The sequence below is a fragment of the Muntiacus reevesi genome, chromosome 2 (genome assembly GCF_963930625.1).
Source record: "Muntiacus reevesi chromosome 2, mMunRee1.1, whole genome shotgun sequence".
NCBI classification, from domain to species: domain Eukaryota; kingdom Metazoa; phylum Chordata; class Mammalia; order Artiodactyla; family Cervidae; genus Muntiacus; species Muntiacus reevesi.
The window spans coordinates 121,921,588-121,937,896 of NC_089250.1; the positions used below are offsets into that span (position 1 = coordinate 121,921,588).

General features: G+C 40.3%; 1 protein-coding gene across 4 annotated transcripts in view; it reads left to right on the top strand.

Annotated features, from left to right (window-relative positions):
- WDFY4 (WDFY family member 4) overlaps positions 1-16,309 on the top strand; it is a 247,190-nt gene that overhangs the window by 54,459 nt on the left and 176,422 nt on the right. For all 4 annotated transcript variants that reach the window (XM_065919941.1, XM_065919942.1, XM_065919943.1 and 1 more), the window contains one exon: positions 12,560-12,653. In XM_065919941.1, the coding sequence (XP_065776013.1) occupies positions 12,560-12,653 (94 nt within the window). The remainder of the gene's footprint in view (positions 1-12,559; positions 12,654-16,309) is intronic.

Genomic DNA, 16,309 nt, shown 5'->3' on the forward strand with positions numbered 1-16,309 from the left:
TTTTAAGAGCAGCTTCTTTATTTAGACATAACAGCATGAAATTTACCCATTTAAAATGTACAGTTGAATGCTTTTCTTGTATATTCACAGAATTATATGATCATTACCACGGTTGATTAGAACATTTTTATCATACCAAAAAGAAACTCCATATCCATTATCCATTATTTTCCATTTCTTCCACCCCTACCTCCATTCCCAGGCAACCATTAATTTATTTTCTGTCTTTACTGACTTGTCTATTCTAGATATATCATAAACAGAATAGTAGAGTATGTGATTTTTTTGTTTCTTGTTCTTTCATTTAGCATAATGTTTTCAAGGTTCATCCATGTTGTAGCATGTATCAGTACTTAATTCTTTTTATTGACAAATAATATTCCAATGTGTGTACCACAGTTAATGTGTACATAGCAGCTGATGGACACTTGGGTTGTTTTCACTTTAGGGCTATTATGGATAATAGTGCTATGAACATTCATGAACAAGATTGTTGTGGATACATGTTTGTGTATCTCTTGGCTAGATACCTAACAGTAGAATGACTAAATCGTATGGTAACTCTATGTTTAACATTTTGAGGAACTACAAATCATTATCCAGACTGACTGCTCCATTTTATGTTCTTACTAGTAGTGTGTGAGGGTTTAGTTTGAACACCTTTTTGTCAACTCTTGTCATTTTCTCTTTGACTATAGCCCTCCTAATGGGGATGATGTGGTATCTTACTGGGCTTTTGATTTTCATTTCCTTGAAGGCTGTTGATATTGAGAATCTTTACATGTGCTTGTTGGCTCCTTGTGTGTCTTCTTTGGACAAAAGTCTACTAGACTCTGCACCTTTTAAAAATTGAGGTGACACTGGTTTATAGCTATTCGTTTCATGTGTACAACATTATAATTCGACTTCTGTATATACTATAGTGTGATTACCACCAAAAATCTTGTTTCCATTCATCACCATACAGTTGATCCATCTTACCCATTTTGCCCTCCTGAAACCCTTCTTCCCTTCCTCTAACCACCAATCTGTTATCTGTATCTATGTTTTTATTTTGTTTTCATTTTTAATTTTTTTGGCTGCACAGCATATGGGATCTCAGTTCCCCTGGTTGGGAAGCATGGAGTCTAACCACTGGGCAGCCAGGGAATTCCTTCTATGGGTTTGTTTTGGTTTTCTTCTATTTATTCACTTATTTTTGTACTTTTTATATTCCACATATGAGTGAAATCATACATTATCTTTTCCATCTGACATTTCAAGTAACATAATACCCTCAAGGTCCGTTTATATTGTAAATGGCAAGATTTCATATTTTTATGGCTGTGTAGTATTCCACTGTGTATGTGTATGTGTGCATGTGTATGTGCATGTGTATCACATCTTCTTATCCATTAATCTGTTGATGGGCACTTAGATCATTTCCTTATCTTGGCTATTGTAAATAAAGTTGCAGTGAATGTAACAGTGTATATATCTCTTTGAATTAGCGTTTTCATATCCTTTGGATAAATACCCAAAAGCAGAATAATTGGACCATATGGTGGTACTGTTCTTAATTTTTTGCAAGATCTCCATGATGTTTATTTACATTCCCACCAACAGTGTATGAGGGTTCCTTTTCTCTGCACCCTTGCAAATACTCGTTACTGCCTATTTTTTTTTTTTTTTTAATAATAGCCACCCTATTGGGCATGAGGTAATATCTTATTGTGATTTTGCTTTGCATTTTCCTAATAATTAGTAATGTTGAACATTTTTTCAGGTGCCTGTTGGCCACCTGCATGTAATTCTTGGAATGTCTACTTAGGGTTCTGTCTATTTAAAAAATTTGTTCTTTTGTTGTTGAGTTGCATGAGTTCTTTATATATGTCTTGATTACTATAGCTTTGTAGTGTAATTTGAAATTAGAGAGTGTGACACCTTCACCTTTGTCCTTCTTTTCTCAGAATTGCTTTCGGTATTCAAGGCTGTCTGTGGTTCCATACAAATTTTAGAACTTTTACATTCTATTTCTGTGGAAAATATTGTTCAGACTTTGAGAGGAATTGCATTGAAGCTGTAGATTTTTTTGGTAATATGGAAATTTTAACAATGTTAATTCTTCCAATACTATAGTAAGTAAGAGTGGTGAGAGTGGGCATACTTGTTTCTTATCCAAGAGAAAAAGCTTTGTTTTTCACTGTTCAGTAAGATGTTAGCTGGCTTTGACATATGTTATTTATAACCTTTATTCATTTTATTGAGAGTTTTAAAAATCATAAATGGATGTTGAATCTTGTCAGATGCTTTTCCTACATCTGTTGAGATACTCATATGATTTGTATCCTTTTGTTTATACGGTGTATCTTATTGATTGGTTTGTGGATGTTGACTCGCACTTGTATCCTTAGAATAAATTCCACTTGATGATGGTGTATAATCCTTTTAATGTGCTGTTGCATTTAGTTTGCTACTATTTTGTTGAGAATTTTTGCATCTATGTTTTAAAGACATTGGCCTATAATTTTCTTTTTTTGTTTTGTTCTTGTCTGGTTTTGGTATCAAGGTAGTGCTGGCCTCATAAAGTGAGTTAGGAAACATGCCCTTGTCTTCAATTTTTTTGCTTGATATCCTTCTTTTAATGTTTGGTAAAATGTGCCAGTTGTCTGATCCTGGGCTTCTGTTTTTTGGGATATTTTTGATTACTGTTTCAGTCATCAATAGTGATCAGTCTGTTTAGATTTTCTGTTTCTCCATGAATCAGTCTTAGGAAGTTGTTTGTTCTAAGGTTTTATCCATTTCCTTTAGGTTGTCCAATTTGTTGATGTATAGCAGTTCAAAGTACTCTTGTACAATCCTTTGTATTTCTATGATATCTGAAATAATTTCTCTTGTTTCTGATTTTTTGTGAGCCTTCTCTCTTTTTATCTTGGTGAGTCTAGCTAAAAATTTGTCAATTTTGCTTGTCTTTTCAAAGAGCCAGGTTTTAGTTTCATTCTATTGTCTTTTTAGTCTCTAATTTATTTCTACCAGGTTTTTTGTTTTTTAAAGTTTTTTATTTCCTTCCTTCTACCGACTTAGGGCTTTGTTTCTTCTTCTTTTCTACTTCTTTAGGTGTAAACTTAGACTGTTTTTTTTTTTTTTGAGATTTTTCTTATTTCTTGGGGTAAGCCTGTGTTGCTATAAACTTCCCTTTTAGAACTGTATTTGCTGCATCACATAGATTTTGGTATGGCGTATTTTCATTTGAATTTGTCTTTAGGTATTTCTTTATTTCTCTTTTGATTTCTTCATTGACCCAATAGTTGTTCAGTACCATGTTGTTTAGTCTCCCCATATTGTGATTTTTCCATCCTTTCACTTGTAATCAACACATACAGGTGGTTGGAAATATACTTGATATGATTTCATTCTTAAATTTATTAGGGCTTGTGTCCCAACATATAGTCTATCCTGGAGAATTTCTAAGTGCACCTGAAAAGAATGTGTATTCTGCTGATTTTGGATGGAATGTTCTGTATTTATTTAAGTCTGTCTAGTCTAATGTTTCACTTAAGCCCTGTGTTTCCTTATTGAATTTCTGTCCAAATAATCTAACTGTTGATGTGAGTGGGGGTATTAAAGTCCCCTGCTATTCTTATGTTGTTGTCAATTTCTTCCTTTAGGTTAGTTAAAATTAATTCATATATGTTGGTATTCCTATGTTGCTGCTGCTGCTGCTGCTAAGTTGCTTCAGTCGTGTCCGACGATTAGGCCCATGTATATTAACACATGCTATGTCTACTTGAGGGATTATCCTCATTTTTTCTCTTGTTATCTTTTTTGGCTTGAAGTCTATTTTGTTGGCTATGAGTATGGCTACACCTGTTTTTTTGTTTGTTTGTTTTTGCTGCTATTTGCCTAGAGTATAATTTTCCATATCTTCACTTTGAACCTATATTTGTCTTTAGAGCTGAGATGAGTCTCCTGGAGGCAAGCATATAGTTGGGTCTTGTTTTTTAATCCACCCAGCCACTCTGTCTTTCAATTGGTGAATTCAACACATTTACATTTAGGGTGATTATTGATATACGAAGTCTCAATATTGCCATCCTACCTTTTGTTTTCTGGTTGCTCTGTATCTTCATAGTTTCTTTTCCCTTGCTTGCCTGTCATTTCAGTTTGGTGGTTGTATATGACATTTTCCTAAATTTTCTGTTGTTTGTGTTTCATGTCTCTGCTCTGGGTTTCAGTTTTATGGTTACCGTGTGGTTTGTATAAACTGTTCCGTAGGTTGCTGTGCTGTGTGTGTGCTCACTTGCTCAGCTGTGTCCGACTCTGTGATCCCTTGGACGGTAGCCCTCCAAGCTCCCCTGTCCATGGAATTTTCCAGGCAGGAATACTGGAGTGGGTTGCCATTTTCCCACTTCAGGGGATCTTCCCAAGCCAGGGGTTGAACCTGTGTTTCTTGTATCTCCTGCACTGGCAGGCAAATTCTTTACCACTGTGCCACTTGGGAAACCCATTTCATAGGTTGCATAGTTCTTTTTCTACTGAAAAGTTGTCATCTTTATTCGCTTATACAGATTTTATCTTTTTATTCTTCCCTTTTAGTTTTGTCTCCACAAATTATTCCCTTTGGTGTTGTGAGCTTATTACCAAATTGAAGTAGTTATTTTTTTAAAATGCTTTTATCCCCCCTTTGACCTGTATGGGCTAATTGCTTAACAACTTATTCTGATACAGAGTTGCAGCTTTCTGATTCTGTCTATCACCTACTCAAAGTTTTGGGGACTTTTGCTCCTTTGTTTCAGGTAGAAGAGCTCCCTTCAACATTTCTTATCAGCCAGGTCTAGTAGTGATGAACTCCCTCTACTTTTATTTGTCTAGGAAAGACTTTATTTCTTCTTCATATCTGAAGGATAACTTGTCTGGGTAGAGTATTCTTGCTTGACACATTTAAGCTTTCTGTATATTGAGTATATTATTCCACTCTCTCCTGGCCTAGAGCATTTCTGCTGAGAAATATAATAATCTAAAGGGGGTAACTTATAGGTTACTGTCTTTTTTCCCTCCAAATTCTTTTTTTTTTATCACTGACTTTTGACAGTTTTAATGTCATGTGTCTTGAAGAAGATCTTTTTGTATTGGGAAATAATTGGGAGTTCTATTAGTTTTATGGACTTATATATCCAGTTTCTTCCCAGATTTGGAAAGTTCTCAGCTGTAATTTCTTTAAGTAAACTCTCTTCTCCTTCAGGGATACCCATTATGTCTAAGTTGCCTTTTCTAATCAAATTGGATAATTCTTATAGAGTTTCTTCATTAAAAATCTTATTTTCTTACTTTTTTAACCAAATCATTTGTAGATTTCTAACTTTGAGCTCTTTAATTCTCTCTTCCATATGGTCTGCTTTGTTTCTAGTGCTTTCTAATCCATTCTTCATCTCATTTATTGAGTTATTCAGCTCCAGAATTTCCATTGGTTCTTTTTAAGAGTTTCAATCTCTTTGGTAAAGTATTCCTTCTATTTATTAATTTTACTCTTTACTCATTGAGTTGCCTTCCTGAGTATTCTTGTAGTTAATTGAGTTTTCTCCATGACAGCTATTTAGAATTCTGTCAGTTAGATCACAATCTTCTGAGGCTTTAGGTTTAGTTTCTAGAGAGTTGTTATTTTCTTCCTGTGATACTGTGTTATCCTGGTTTTTTGTGGTGCTTGACGAGTTGTTCCTCTGCCAGTGCATTTGAAGGAGGAAATGTCTTTCATATTTAGGTGAAGTTTTGTTTACTTTGAGTCTGACAATTCAAGTTCCCAACTAGAAGGCCTTTCTTTTGGTTTTCAGTAGGTGGTGCTGTAGCCCAAGTTTTTGGTTTCTCTTGGTGGCCTCTGGCTATATTTAAAATCAGCACTCTGCACCCTGCAGTCCGTCTGCCAGGGGTGCCCCTGTGGACTCACTGTCACCACTCTTCCTCTAGGGTGGCTGGCACCTGGGTGCCGCCAGGGTTGCTGCTGTCACTGGCACTTCTGCCATGTCTGGGGTCGCCTGGGTCATGGGAACTGCTGCCACTGTGGGGAAGGGGAGGAACCAGGGTCACTGGTGTCTTCACCGCTTCCAGGGTTGCTGCGTTCATAAGTGCTGCTGCTGGGAGGAGGGGAGCCTGGAGCTGTGGGTGCAGCTTTGGCTGGAGGGACCAGCGTCATGGGTCCGACCACCGTTGCTGCCCAGCTCCCTGTGGCTGTCGGGGTCTATGTCCTATGTGCCACCTCTGTTGCTGCTTCCAGTTTTACTCAAGCTATGGGCTCAGCTGCTGTGGCTGTGGTGGTGGGGCCAGGATCCCAGCACTGCCTTTGTCCCTGGTTCTGCCTCCTCTCCCTGGAGTGTTTTTGCCTGAAGAATCCCATGGACAGAGGAGCCTGGTGGACTATGGTCCATGGAGTCACAGAGTTGGGCACAGCTGAGTGACTAACACTGCCTCCTCCGTGTGTCCCAATTCACTCACCTTCGGATATAAAGATGTGTGGATCTCTCCAGCATCCTGGTGGGATGAGCACGGGAAGCTTTGTAGAGGTATGGATGTTTTACTGAAGCAAGAGAAACAAAGGGAGCTTTTCACAATACCATGGTGATGGTGTCTACCTTCAAAGCCTCTGCATGTGTGTGTGTGGGTATGTGGGTATGTGTGCGTTTGTCCTGCTTTTTCTGGATACTCCCACAATAATATTGACGATTTGCTAAATGTTCTGACTCAATAGCCTGCAATTTAAAGTTTGGGCATTAACTTGTAGATGGCATCAGGCCTGATTCTTTATAGATAACTCTTTTGTCAAATGTCATCCTGATTTTATAATGAGTAATTTTTAAATGTATGAGAGTCAGATTTCATAAATAGAACAGTTTTTTCTCGTTAAAATAAATACGTCACTCTTGACCTTCCCTAATGGTTAGAAAAGAGGAAGTGAAACCCCAGCCTCTTCTGAGCGAGTCTGTGGGGTAAAGGACAGGGCAGTGGGCTGGACATGGGGACAGGGTGCCCATCTGTGCCCCCCACCACCCTTGGCATCCCCCTGGGCAAGTGACTTGGCTCAGCTCTGTCTATGCAGTGGGCCCTGGTCTCCAGGAGGAAGACAAAAGCTGTGGGCCTTGGACTCAGGCCTGTGTATTCTACACCTCAGTGGCCGTGTTCCTTGAGACGTTTACTTCATCTCACCGTGCTTCGATTTCTCAATTTGAATGCAGGGATAGTAAGAGTATCCACATGGAGGGCTGTTGTGAGCTGAGCCCTGGAGACGGTGCTGTTTTTAGTCCCGGTGATCATGCCGCTGTTGACTGAGCATTTGTATCCAGAGGCTGCGCTTTGCTCTTCAGAAGCATTGTGGGTGTATGTGTGTTAGTTGCTAAGTCGTGTCTGATGCTTTGCGACCCCATGAACTATAGCTCACCAGGTTCCTCTTTCCAGGCAATTCTCCAGGCAAGAATACTGGAGGGGGGTTGCCATTTCCTTCTCCAGGGGATTTTCCCAACCCAGGGATCGAACCCAGATCTCCCCCATTGCAGACAGATTCTTTACCATCTGAATCACCAGGGAAGCCCTCAGAAGCATTAGTTAATCTATATAACAACTATGATGCAGTAACATTTTTTACAAAATAGAAGATATATATTATATAAATAGCAAATATATACTGTGACTTCCAAAATACAGAATATATAGTACCCATGAAACACACCCACCACCCCCCTCACAGCATGCATGACACACACACAAACACACAACACCACACACCACAGTAGAGCTCAATAAATGGCAGCTGCCACGGTGATTAATCATGCTGACCTTCTCTGGTATTTACCAGGTCCTTCTACCTGGGATGGATGACGTACTTCTTGGCCAGCCAGTCCACAGTGTGGGTCTGGAGAAGGTGGACAGGGCATTGGGTCAAGTGTTTTTTTTTAAATCATGAAAGGGTATTGAATATAGTCAAATGTTTTTTCTATATCAGTTGAGATGATCACTTTTTCCCCTTGTTTATTAATGTGGTGTACTGCACTGATTGTTTTTTTAATGTTGAACCACTCTTGCTTTCCTGGGATTAATCCCACTAAATCATGTTATATAATCCTAGGCTGTTGGATTTGTTTTGCTAGTTTTTTGCTGAGGGTTTTTTGCACGTATATTGAGGGATATTGGTCTGTAATTTTCTTTTCTTTGTGTGGCTTTAGTAGCAGAGGAATAATGCGGGCTTCCTTGCTGCTCCTCAAACAGGTCAGACATACCCCCACTTTGCGGGCTTTTGCACTGGCTATACTCTTTGCTTAAAATGTTTTTCCTCTGGATATCTGCATCCCTTTTGTCAAATCCATCCAAATGTTACCTTTTCAAAGAAGCCAATTCTACCACCCAAGTTAAAATTGTCAGTTTTTTCCCTCTTACACCCAAGGTTCTAAATTCTTTTTCTTTTCTGTTTTTTACATAACATTTATCATCTTTCTTCATAATATGTAATTTCTTTTTTATTATTCTATTACATTATTAAATATACTATATAATAATATATGACATGTATTTATGTTTTACAATGCTATTTATAGTATAGTATAACTTATATAACAATAGTAATTTTTATTATCTGTAATTTACCTATTTATTATGTTTATCTTTATTGTCTATACCCTTCTTCTCACTTATCTGGTATGGGTTTTACTTTGTTTAGCTTATAGGTGTATCCAACATGCCAGGAAGATACGTAGGTCAACAAATATTTGTTCAATACTGAACTGGATAAATTAACACCAAGTGTTAGAAGCACTCCTGGCACCTTAGACATTTTTCAGGGCTGGTGGTGCCAAGAACAATATCATTGTAGGTTGTAAAAGCAATACTAGAGGCAAGATGTTTGAAAATCAAGTGTTTGTGATTCAGAATTAGTCTTGTGATTTTTTTTCCTTTGTTTTTCTTCTTATTGCTATTTTTCCCAATTAACATGCAGTTAAAGCCTTTTTCTTGGTGTAGAGTTGTATGGGTCTTAAGTCATGTGTAGTGTCACGTGACTGCCACCACATTCAGGATAGAGAACAAACAGTCCCACCCCTTCAAATAGTTCCGAATGTTGTCCCTTCATAATGAAACCCTTTCCCAACCCCTAATCCCACGCAACCACTGATCTATTCCTTTAGTTTCGTCTTTTTCAGAATAACATATAAACATAAGCACAAGTATGTAGTTTTTTGAAGCTAGCTTTATAAACTCAGCACAAGGCCTTTGAGATGGATCCAGTTTGTTGTATCAGTAGTTCTTACATTTTTATTACTGAGTAGTATTCCACTGTGTGGATGAAAATATTTTCTCCCAGTCTATAACTTCTCATTTCATTTTTAAAGTGTCTTTCACAGATTGAAATTTAATGATCGGTTTGCCTATGCCTACAAAATTCCTGCTGGGATTCTGATTGGAATTGTATTAAAAAGCATCTATAGATGAATTTGGAGAGGATTAAGACCTTAGCTACATTGAGTATTCCAATCCATAAACATAGACTGTTTTTCCATTTATATAAATCTATGATTTAAAAAAAAAATCAAGGTCTATAGTATTCAGCATACAGAGCAAGCACATTTTTAAAATTAGGTTTATTCTTATGTTTTGGGAGTATGGTTTTAAATGATCTTTTAAATGTTTTGTATCCCAATTGTTTACTTCTAGTGTATAGGAGTGTGATCAATTTCTGTATGTCATTGTGCATCCATGCTAATTCATTTATTTTTTCTAGGAGCTTTTTTTTTTTTAAATAGATTGCTTGGGATGTTTTTCTATATGACAATCATACCGTCTGCGAATAGTGACAGTTTTATGCCTCCCTTTGCAATCTGTTGTTTCAGCATGGTGTTGCATAGGAATGGTGAGAGAGGACACGCTTGCCTTTTCTTTAAACTTGAAGAGAAGGTCTTCAGTCTTTTGCCATCACCTATTCTATTAGCTAAGTTTCTTTGGTAGATGTACATTGTCAAGTTATGGATGATTCCTTCTATGCCTATTTTACCGAGAGTTTTTTTTAAAACTCATGAACAGATGTTGAATTTTTTAAATGTTTTTTTCTGCATATGATCATATTTTTCTTCTTTAATTTAATAATATAATAGATTATATTGGCTCATTTTTGACCAGTGAACCAGTCTTGCAGGTTAAGGCATATTGGCCACAATGCCTCATTTATTTTATGTATAGTCATATTTGTTTTTGCAATAGTTTGTTGAGAATTTTGCACCTATTTTTATAAGTGATGTTGGCAGGTAGTTTTCTTTTCTTGTACTGGCTTTGTCTACTTTTGATATCAGAGTCATACTGGTCTCATAAAATGCATTTAAAAGTGTTCTCTTGTATATTTTGAAGGAAGTTGTATAGAATTGGTGTTATTTATCTTTTAAATGTATGGTAAAATTTACCAGTGGAAACATCTGGGCCCGGAGTTTTCTTTGTGGAAAGGTTTTAAACTACATATTCAGTTTTTGTAATAGTTGTAAAACTGTTCTGTTTATTTCTTCTTGCTTACTTTTGTTACTTTGTAGCTTTGAAGAGATTGGTCTGTTTTATCTAAGTTGTCAAATTTGTGTGCACAGAGTTATTTGTGATGTTTTCTTATCCTTTTAATGTCTGTGGGGTATGTATTGGTAGTCTCTCTTTCATTTCTAGTATTGGTTATTTGTGTCTTTTTTCCTTCTTTGCTAACTTAGTTGGTGGTTTTTCAATTTCTAAAATTTTTTCAAATAACTAGATCTTTACTTCATTTTTCCTCTATTGTTTTTCAATTTATAGTTTCACTGATTTTTGCTGTTTTCTGATAATTCCAACCACTGTGTCATCTTCAACTTGGCATCTGTTATCTTTTTCCATGTGAGGTATTGTGATTTCCCTTCTTTGTTCTAAGCTGAGTAACTTCAGATTATATCCTGGACATTTCTAATGTTATGAAATCTGGCCCTCATTGTCATATTTTGGAGAATGTTGATTATTTTGTTTTAGCAGGGAACTGACCCGATGAGGTTCAAGCTGCAAATTCTTATCCACCTTTCTTGGACCATGTGTCCAGTATCAGTCTGGTTTTCAAAGATTTTACTGGGCAGGGTGATGTACCTTCTAATTGTCCCATGCCAGTCTTGGGTGGTAGTTTATCCCTGAGTTCAGTTCTCAAAGTCTTTGGAATGTGGTTTAGGGTCAGATCCACGCATGTGCAGCTCAGAATTGAACCCAGAGGTTGATACACAACTTAATGATTTCACTTTCTTAAGTCTCTTCTTCTTCATCATTTCCCCAACACTTTCTGGCTCCTTGGGATCCCTTCCTTGCTCCTCTGTCTAGAAAGCTAGAGCTTTAGTTTATCTGCTCTGCCACACACTGCATCTGTCTCTGGGGCCAAGTCAGGAGAGGAAATAGAGATATAAAAGCAATGGAGATTTGTGCCTGACTTTTGGGACCAGAACTCCTCTGGTCAGAGAGAAGGGTTCCCCTCCCCAAGAATTTCAGATACCAGTCTGACTGCTGCTGCTGCTGTGAGATTTCTTGAAGGATGGGTGAGAAAGAATGGATGAAGAAGTCCAACAAAGAAAATTCCAGGGATTCCCCTCCATGCTCTGTGACCTGCTGAAGCCTCCTTTCCCATGCCTTAGACCAGAAATAGAGCCTTCTCTTAGAGCTCAGTTTGTCCTGTCCACACTTGCTACACAGTTCTTACTCCCTATAAGCCCATTCCAGAGGATGCTGGATGGGGAAGCCCCAGGAAATGTGTCACTGGTTGCATGATGCTTTCAGTTTGGTTTCCTTCTCTGCTGCGGTTTACTTTTCAGTCCTTGGAGAGCTGCTCATGCTTTCTATGTGGGTTTTAAGTTGCATTCAGTGGGTGGGACAGTGCTTACACCATCTTGAAGGAAGCCAGAAGTGCTCTGTGTGTGTGTGTTTAATAAAGAATGAGAGCTTCTCCATTTCCCACCCATGTGGAGAGAGGATAGGGGTCCTGGAAACTAACTTCCATTGAACATCAGCTCTGTGCTGGGCGCTGTGCCTTAGCGCACAATGGCATTGTTCTATGACTTTATGCAGAAAGTATGGTGTTGCATAGCTCTTGTACAGTTAGGGGGAGTTAGGCTCAGATTAATTAGTTCAAGGTCATATAGATAGGCTTCCCTGGTAGCTCAGCTGGGAAAGAATCCACCTACAATGCAGGAGACCCTGGTTTGATTCCTGGGTCAGGAAGATCCCCTGGAGAAGGTATAGGCTACTCACTCCAGTATTCTTGGGCTTTCGTGGTGGCTCAGATGGTAAAGAATCAGCCTACAATGCAGGAGACCTGGGTTTGATCCCTGGGTTCCAAAGATCCCCTGGAGGAGGGTATGGAAACCCACTGCAGTATTCTTGCCTGGAGAATCCCCAAGGACAGAGTAGCTTGGTGGGTTAAAGTCCATGGGGTCGCGAAGAGTTGGACACTACTGACAGCTAAGCGCAACACAACATAGTATATAGATAATAAATGGTAGGCTGCAAGTGGCCTGTCTTAGAGAGATCCAGAAATGATGTCTGATGCCCTGCTTCCCTCTCTCAGCAGGACAGATGACAGTGATGCTGTGATCATGCACCCCGGGGTCCTGTGCATCATGGTGAGGCTGCTGCCTCGCTTGTACCACGGAGATCACCCTCAGGTACTTGTTGATGAACACACAGGTTTGTCTTTTTCACATGACTGATCTTTTAGGCTCCTCTGGCCAGAGGCTCCCTTTCCCTTTTCTTGCCTTTGCCCCCGGTCCTCTGTATTAGCAGAGCCTCCCTCATGAAGTGATCCTGTAGGGGAGTATCAGTGGTTCTGAGACCTTTGATTGAGTGCTACCCACCCTTCCATTGCCACTCTAAACAGATTGCTCTGTTGATGAAGTGACCATCTAAAAACAACAACCAACCAAAAATTGAACGAAATGATGTACCTTCATGAGGCAAGTCCAATATAAGTGATGCACATAGCACTGGGCATTGGTGGGACTAGAAGTCCTTCAATTCCCATTTATTAATTCATCACTTGGATACTGGCTATTACCCTGGCTCAATGCTGTGTAAGATGTGCAGAGCTAATGGCATGAGCACTGAGCACTGTCCAAGAAGCCTGCATCTATCGTGGGGACTGATGGTGTGGAGGTGGTGGTGGGGCAGACGGACTAAGTAACTAAGCTCACGAATGAAATACAATTAAAATTTGTCACAAGTGATATTAAGGGGGAAAAATGGGATGCTGAGCATGAATAATGGGAATGGAAGTGGGGGGAAGACCTAATTAAAGATATGAAGAACTGACTCATTTGAAAAGCCCCTGTTGCTGGGGCAGATTGAAGGCAGGAGAAGGGGATGACAGAGGATGAGATGGTTGGATGGCATCACTGATTCAATGGACGGGAGTTTGAGCAAGCTCCTGGAGTTGATGATGGACAGGGAAGCCTGGCGTGCTGCAGCCCGTGGGATCGCAAAGGGTCGGACATGACTGAACAACTGAACTAGATGAAGGGGCAGAGGTCAAGGGAGCCATCTCTCAGTGACATTTCAGCAGAGCCCTGAAAAATGAGTAGCGATTATCCAGGTGGGGATGAGCCTGTTGAAGGCAGCTGGGGTGAGAACAGGAGAACTGAACATGGGCCAGATGGCGTGGGCAGAGGAAGGTGCAGCCCTGCCGAGGGGCAGGTTTTACCCCACGGGCAACACGAAGTCTCTCTCGAGTGGAGGGGTATGCCATCAGGTTTTTCTGTTATAGTCTCTCTTGTTGCCTGGAGGGTGGCCTGGGGAATTAGAGAGCCTTGTCCACAGTCTGATGATACGTGGTGGTAGCCCAATTAAGGTGGCGTCTGTGGGAAAGTGTGAAGAGCAAGGAGTCAGGAGACCTATTGCGAGATAGACTCAAGGCCCTGAGATGAACAGGATTCAGGAAATGGGACGATGGGGAAGGCAAGGCATCTCTCAGCTCCTGACCCAGCCTCACTGATGGCCCGTGATTGTATGAGCAAGAGCGTTGAGCCTCAGAACAAGACAGATTCTCAGGAAGTACTCACAATTTGTAAAACACATTCTCTAGAGGTTCTAAGAAAGAAACTGGAAGCTGAGGAAACCCTGGAGAATGTACATTTGAATTAGCAGCAGGTGAAAGGAAAGGACTTGACTTGAGCAGCTCCCATGTAGCAGGCCCAGTGTTACCCCCTTCCCCTGACTGCTGCTGCTAAATGGCTTCAGTCATGCCTGACTCTGCTACCCCATGGACTGTAACCCCCCAGGCTCCTCTGTCTATAGGATTCTCCAAGCAAGAATACTGGAGTGGGTTGCCATGCCCTCCTCCAGGAGATCTTCCTGACCCAGGGATCGAACCGGCATCTCTCCTGCATTGGCAGGCGGGTTCTTTACCGCTAGTGCCACAGTGGGGAGTATAATTATTCTAGCTTCATCCAGTGGCAAACGGAGTCTCAGACAACATACATGCTGTTTAATGATTCTGAGTTGGTGGACCTGGTGTTAAATGTGGTCCTACCTACTGCCAGGGCTCCTGGTCTTTCCCCGCACAGCTGTGGCTTCTATCGGAAAATGGGAGTTGACAGGGATGCAGGTCCAGCTTTGCCTTGTCCTTCGTTTAAGCCGTTGGGAGGATCCTGACTTCTCCTCCATGTAGCTCTCTCCATCTGGCCTCTACCTGTATCCATACATCTGATTCTCTAGCAGGTCACACAGAAGCAGCTCAGGGTTCCCAAAGCACAAACACAGAAGCTGCCAGGCCTTCCAGAGACCCCTGCCCGGAACAGGCCAGCATTGCTTCAGTAGCATTCTATTGGTCAAAGTGAATCACAGGTTCAGCTTGGACTCGGCAGGAAGGGACATATGTCTCTTCTACTAATGTGAGGGGTGGCTTGTGTGTCCTAAAGGAGAAATTGTTGGGGGGCATCTTTAAAGACCAGCCACCATGCTTGCCTCAGACATCTAACTGATGGATAAAATTATCTGAGCCCTAAACCAAATGTCTTTGAGTCATTTAGTTATCTAAAGCCCGGGACCTCACTTTCTTTACATTAGTGTTCAGGACAGAGTCTGCCTGGAGCATGTTGGAAACTAATACACAGGGAGGGTTACCTCTGTTCCAGGAACATTATTTAATCAGTATTCATAACAAGTCATTAAAGTACATGAAATTCTCCCCAGTTTGTAGTTGCTTGAAGCTCAAGAAAGTTGTGCAGCTTCCTAAAATTATGGGGGTGGTGAGAGGAGATCTAAAACTCACTTCAGGCCCAAAGTCAAGTTGTGTTTGATGAATAAACCTCTCCTCTCTGCAGCTCTTGATGTGAGGTTATGCATCTTGGCATTGTACACTTTCCCAGTGGCATTTGCCTTACTGTGAGGATGTCTGTATTTCATACCATGCAAGGCACTTGCAAAGGGAGCAACCAAGCCTGTGGTTTGGGTGATTAGCAATCAAACTGATTGCTGATAAACAGGTTATTGCAAGTCTCCACCGTGAGGATGACTGATGAAGTGATGCAGAGCAGACAGTGGCCTGTCCTTCTGTCTCCTAGTATATGAAGACTCTGTGGATGAGCCTGGGATCCCGATAAACACCCTGAGTTGTCACATCAGTGTGTGGGGAAGAACTTTCTCTCACCCTGCGATGGTAATTGGCCAAATTAAGTATGCAAATGAGACTTCCACTTGGTAGGATACTTTTTCTCTATTCAGGTCACAGTAAGTAATTTAGGAAAATTCTAATTCTCACGCACTGTCTCTCAAATATGCAAATGAAATGTAGTGGTGCATTTTCTCAAAAATGTCCTGCAGATGCCAAATCAGCAGCTATTAAAAGTTGGATAATTACAGTAATTAATTTCTGGAAGGGAGGGTGGGAAACCTCAGGGCAACAAATAGAATAGTAAATCAGATGTGAAATGAGACCCACGCAAGAAAATGCTGAAATGAAACTAACTGCGGGATTGCAGATGTCGGAGACAGAGAAAGGAGCAGAAAGTTTCAGTAGATGGCAGTGTTACTAGAAAGATGGACTGTGAGTTCCCACTCTCTTTAGATGGGCCTGGTGGGTCCCTATAGTTTTACCCACTGTACGTTCCTCAGAGGCTCTTCCTACCTTATGGGTGAGAAACTGATAGCTTTCCAAGGTACAGGTATCATTTCAGAAAGCAATTGCTTAACTACTTATAGGGGTTGTCTGGTTTATTTCTAATTGTGGCCACATGGCATGTGTTCTGTTCAAGACCAAAAGGGTTTTTGTTTTCCCCCTCTCCAAAATGCTAGCTCTGCGAGTTGCTCTTGGAAACAGATAATCCAG